Genomic DNA, 4,873 nt, shown 5'->3' with positions numbered 1-4,873 from the left:
GCAAGGGAGTTTTTCTCTATTTCTATCTACCGCTCATTTTTTTAATTTCAAAATGGGATATGGTCCACGTAAAAATAATCAAGATGAAATTATGACATGTAAAAACATGATGAATTTTTCCAAGGAAAAAGGACGCTCTCAAATCCAATTCTGCATTGATTCAATGCTCGTAGTAAACTGGCTTAAAAAATAACAAGCATGCATAAACCTTATACTATTTCCAATCTTGGAAGAATTATGGAGTATTAAAGAGTCATACTCTTTCTTTCTATGTTCGCACATTAATATATGTTGAAATTAGTTGGCTTATAGGCTTTCTAAAGTAGCCTAAACATGGAATGTTATGCAACCAGCTCACAAAATAGAAGAAGATATAGATCAACGTCTTCAAAATAAGCCTCTTCAAAGGGGAAACCTTCTTCACATTACACAAATGAACAATCCTTGGATGATACAAATGGCAAGACCTCCTTCTATATATAGGAGTCTAAGGGTTCACAATATAATCAAAACCGACATAACAATAGTAATGTAAGGGCACAACAATAATAATAGTGGGCTTCTATGGGACACAATAATAACAATATGGGGACTATATGGGCACACTAATAATAATAATGAGGTTTCACTAATAACAATAACAGGCTACAGTGGTAGTATAGGGACCTAACATGCTCCTCTCCAAAAAAGCATTGTCCTCAATGCTTGAGTAGTTTTAGATACTACTGTATAAAATTCTCATCCTTCCATGTGGAATCTTCAGTAGGTAAGTTCTTCCACTTGATGAGATACTCTGAAATTGAATGATTCTTGGATGAAACAAATGACAATACCTCCTTTCTATATATAGAAGTATAAGGGGTCCCAATATAATCAGAGTCTACATAACAATAATATTGTAGGGGCACAAAAATAACAATTATGGGCTTTTATGGGGTACAATAATAAAAACATGGGGAGTACATGGGCACAACAACACAATAATGGGGTTGCACTAATAATAATAAGGCGATACACTAGTAGTATAGGGACCTAACATGCTCCTGTCCTCCAAAAAAGTGTTTTGGTGTCAACCTTGTAGGTTGTGGAGGGCTACAAGCAACAACACTTCGTCTTTATAGTCATGAGTGGTAGGCTTCGTATCGTTGATCATAGAAAAAAGGCTAAAGGAAACTGCCACAATGACTTGTTTGAAGTAGCGAAACCCTAGAATCCAAAGCTCCGATACCAAATGTTATGCAACCATCTCACAAAATAGAAGAAGAGATAAATCCACGACTTCAAAATAAGCCTCGTCGAGGGGGAAACCTCCTTTACATTACACAAAGAGACCAAACATGGAACAAGGTCTATGGCACATGTAGGAGCAACACAAAGGATCTGTATATGAGCACTATCACACGACATACATAAATTAGATCGTACATGAAGAAATGACCTAATTTTTTTGCATGACCTCTTCATATCCAATTCTTGGAATCCTACGGTCCATGATGCTATTTTTTTAGTTGAAGAAGGGTGAAAATAATTATCTCTTTTTCACCATTTTTTGTTGTAACCATATTTTATGCAACTACTTTTAAATATCTAAAAGAAAAGCTTAAAAACAATAGGAAAAAATTGTCACTCAAAGTTGTATCTTGGAATACAGCCTTCTATGAAAAATCTTATTTTGTATCATTATTCAAGTGAATGAAAAAAAAATGAACGGTTCTTTCCCATTTTAATCCACTTTTTTAATTTTTTTTATTCTACATTCTTTCTATGAGCCTTTTTTATCATATTCTTAAATCTTATTTTCGTTACTTTTTTTTCCTTGATAATGGTTATGAATAACATATATACTATTTTTGAAATGATTAAATTAAAATAAGAAAGGAAAAAATGATTAACTGCTAAGATTAAATTTAAAGTTTAATTTATTTATTTATGACTCAGTATGACCAAAAAAACATACCTTATTTATTCATCATGAGGCCTCTACATAAATCTTTTATTAAAAAATAAAAATTCCAAAACCTCTTTTCAAAAAGATCTTTATAAAAGGTTTTACAAATTGGGATGTTTATAAGCAAACCTATAAACAAAATAACTTTAGTACATATCATATAAAATTAATAAAGATGTAAGAATTTGATAAATTTAATTAATAAAAATATTTCCCAACACATATATTAATGATTAGTAGATGACTATTATATATTAGAATTATATATTTAAATTTAATTGATAAATATATAAAAAATCATATTTTCAATGAGTTTTTTTTTAAGTTAGCTATCTATCAAAATATATCATCAATATTAGGCATACCACATTTAAAAATTAAATTAAGAAATTTGTAATTACAAACAAAAAATTATGTATACAATAAAATTAAAGAAAAAAATACTTGTTTAATATATAAAATAAAGAGATGTTAAATTTTTATAAATATAAATAATATTAGTAAGAACTAGATTTAACTTAACTTTGTGTTTAAAGGAATTTTAGGGATACCACATTTAAAAATTAAATTAAGAAATTTGTAGTACATGCCAACTAAAAATTTTGTATAGATAAAATTAAAGAAAAAATACTTGTTTAATATATAAAATAATGAGAGGTAAAATTTTTATAAATACAAATAATATTAGCAAGAATTAGATTTATCTTAACTTTGTGTTTAAAGGAATCAAATTTTTTATAATGTAAATTTTTTTCAAATTTTTACTAAAAGAAAATTTACAACTTAAAAAATTATATCCTATTTAAAAATTGCAAAATTAACCTAAACCTAAACCTAAACCTATGCTAATATTATATAAAATTATGATTTCATACCTACCTAAATTAACTCAATACATATGCAGGTCAACGTTGTTCCAAACATCGGTAAATCTTCAAAGTTAGAATTGATCTAAAATAATTATAAATATGAATAATTATCAATAACTAAATTTATCTTTATCTGTTCATTTAAAAGAATAAAATGTCCATGATTCAAATTTTTCTTCATATTTTACACTCCTGAAATATTTACATAGTGAAAAACTATATCTGGCTAAGCAAATGCAAAATTAACATAAACCTGTGTTGATATTATAGAGAATTATGATTTGACATATGTAAATTATATCAAGACATATGCAGGGCAACTTTGTTCAAAACATCAGTAAAACATTAAAAACCTTTACTAACTACATACGGAAAATTAATTGATATTTTTTTTATTATTAATGGATAAATAAATTTATTATCATATATATGATCCACTGAGATTATGTTTACATAATACTTCATGAGTTCACTACGGCATTGATCCACTGAGATTATGTTTACATAATACTTCATGAGTTCACTACGGCATTGAGGATATGCTTACATAATACTTCATACTGCCACTATGGCCAATTTAACTGTCCCATAAGCTTTATCAGCAAAGGATTAGCTTATCAAACAATTGAATCAAAACAGGTTAGATCACTGTTTTTCACAACGGAAACTCTCTAAAGGGATTTTTCCCAATACAATGGACCGCAAATATATATGTAAATAGAATCCGGAAGATTAGCTTGATTAATTAAGTGTGTCAAAACAGCATGGACAGAAAGATGCTACATCACTGTTTCACACAATGGCCGCTAACTAAAGAGGATTGTTCAGAATACGATATAAGGCAAATAATTTTGGAACACTAAAATTGATTTCGTAATCTACAATTATTAACACCCAAAGCCCACAATTTATACAAAGCCCAACCATAGCGGAACCGGACACGATCTACACATTAACCCCAACAATGGGTACGTTTTAAATGGTGCTTTTGGATTCAGAAGCTCCATACGTAGATTTATAACAGCAGCTCCATCGTATTAATACTTATTCACATCAAAGGGTTTATTAGGATCACAGAACGGTGGAACAAACGAAGGAAACTGAAATCAGGCACAACATGACAGGTTACTTTCAGGGGAGGAACGAATATTATTTAAATTGCGTTGGTACGTGGCTAGAAGTGGTGATCTTTCACTTCCTTTTTGGATTCCTTCTTTTTGTGATGCTCGTGGAAGACGTAGCCCCCTGCCCCCACTGCAGCTGTTGCGGCAATCTCCTCCTCAATCTTGTGTCTGTGCGCGTTCTCTGGATCCTTCTTTGCTTTATGTTTCTCGTACTGCATGCCGAAGGACCTAATTAGTAATCCTATAATTGTATAGGTAAACGATATAAGCCTGGGAAATATATCTCTTCAGTTGATCTAGTTTATCGATTTACAGAAAATTACAGAATAAGAGACAGATAAATAGTACCAGTGCAAACGTTCCAGCAGCGACTGCTCCCAGTTCCCCTAAATGCTCCATTTGTTTATGATGCTTCTCCTCTTTTACCGCCTTCTCGTACGGCGTCGCTTCTGGGGCGGCGTTCTGGCTCTCCTCCTCCTTCTGATGGTGGTGGAAATGATGGTGGTGCTGGTGTTTATTCTCAGACATCCTTTCCAAAATTTCAATTACAATGCACTGAGACGAAATTCAGAAACTGAATTGTACACCCTTTCAATGATTAAAAGAGAATTGAGTTGAATCACGATGGAATGAAAGGAGACGCAGAGACTCAAATTGCTGAGCAGATTAGATTGAGGAGATGGTTGGGATGTGGTGTTGTATATATAGCCAGAGCTGAATATTAAACAGATAATACCGTGTGGAAATCGCGTTCACGCGTAAGAGAGCGTGTAGGGAGAGAGTATAGTTACCAGAATGGCAGGTGCGACCGTATCTTTTCTGGAGGGGACTGCCCAGAAACGTGCGCTTGATGTTACGGGCCGGTAACTCAATTAATACAATATTAATAATTAATAAATTTATATTTTGATTGGTTAAGAGTTTGTTTTTTT

At 31.5% G+C, this 4,873-nt stretch overlaps 1 protein-coding gene across 1 annotated transcript; it reads right to left on the bottom strand.

Moving 5' to 3' along the window:
• Positions 1-3,389: 3,389 nt before the first annotated feature.
• LOC149201498 (uncharacterized) lies at positions 3,390-4,612 on the bottom strand. Its single transcript, XM_089399753.1, has 2 exons — positions 4,290-4,612; positions 3,390-4,153 (listed from the first exon to the last, which is right to left on the bottom strand). The coding sequence occupies exons 1-2, from the start codon at positions 4,467-4,469 to the stop codon at positions 3,992-3,994; spliced, it is 342 nt and encodes a 113-aa protein (XP_089255879.1). The 5' UTR covers positions 4,470-4,612; the 3' UTR covers positions 3,390-3,991.
• Between the last annotated feature and the right edge of the window lie 261 nt (positions 4,613-4,873).

The sequence above is a fragment of the Pinus tabuliformis genome, chromosome 2_1 (genome assembly GCF_031772625.1).
Source record: "Pinus tabuliformis cultivar Carrire ecotype Pingquan chromosome 2_1, CPIR1, whole genome shotgun sequence".
NCBI classification, from domain to species: domain Eukaryota; kingdom Viridiplantae; phylum Streptophyta; class Pinopsida; order Pinales; family Pinaceae; genus Pinus; species Pinus tabuliformis.
The sequence above is the reverse complement of the archived record's forward strand: the minus strand, read 5'-3'. Positions and strand labels throughout refer to the sequence as shown.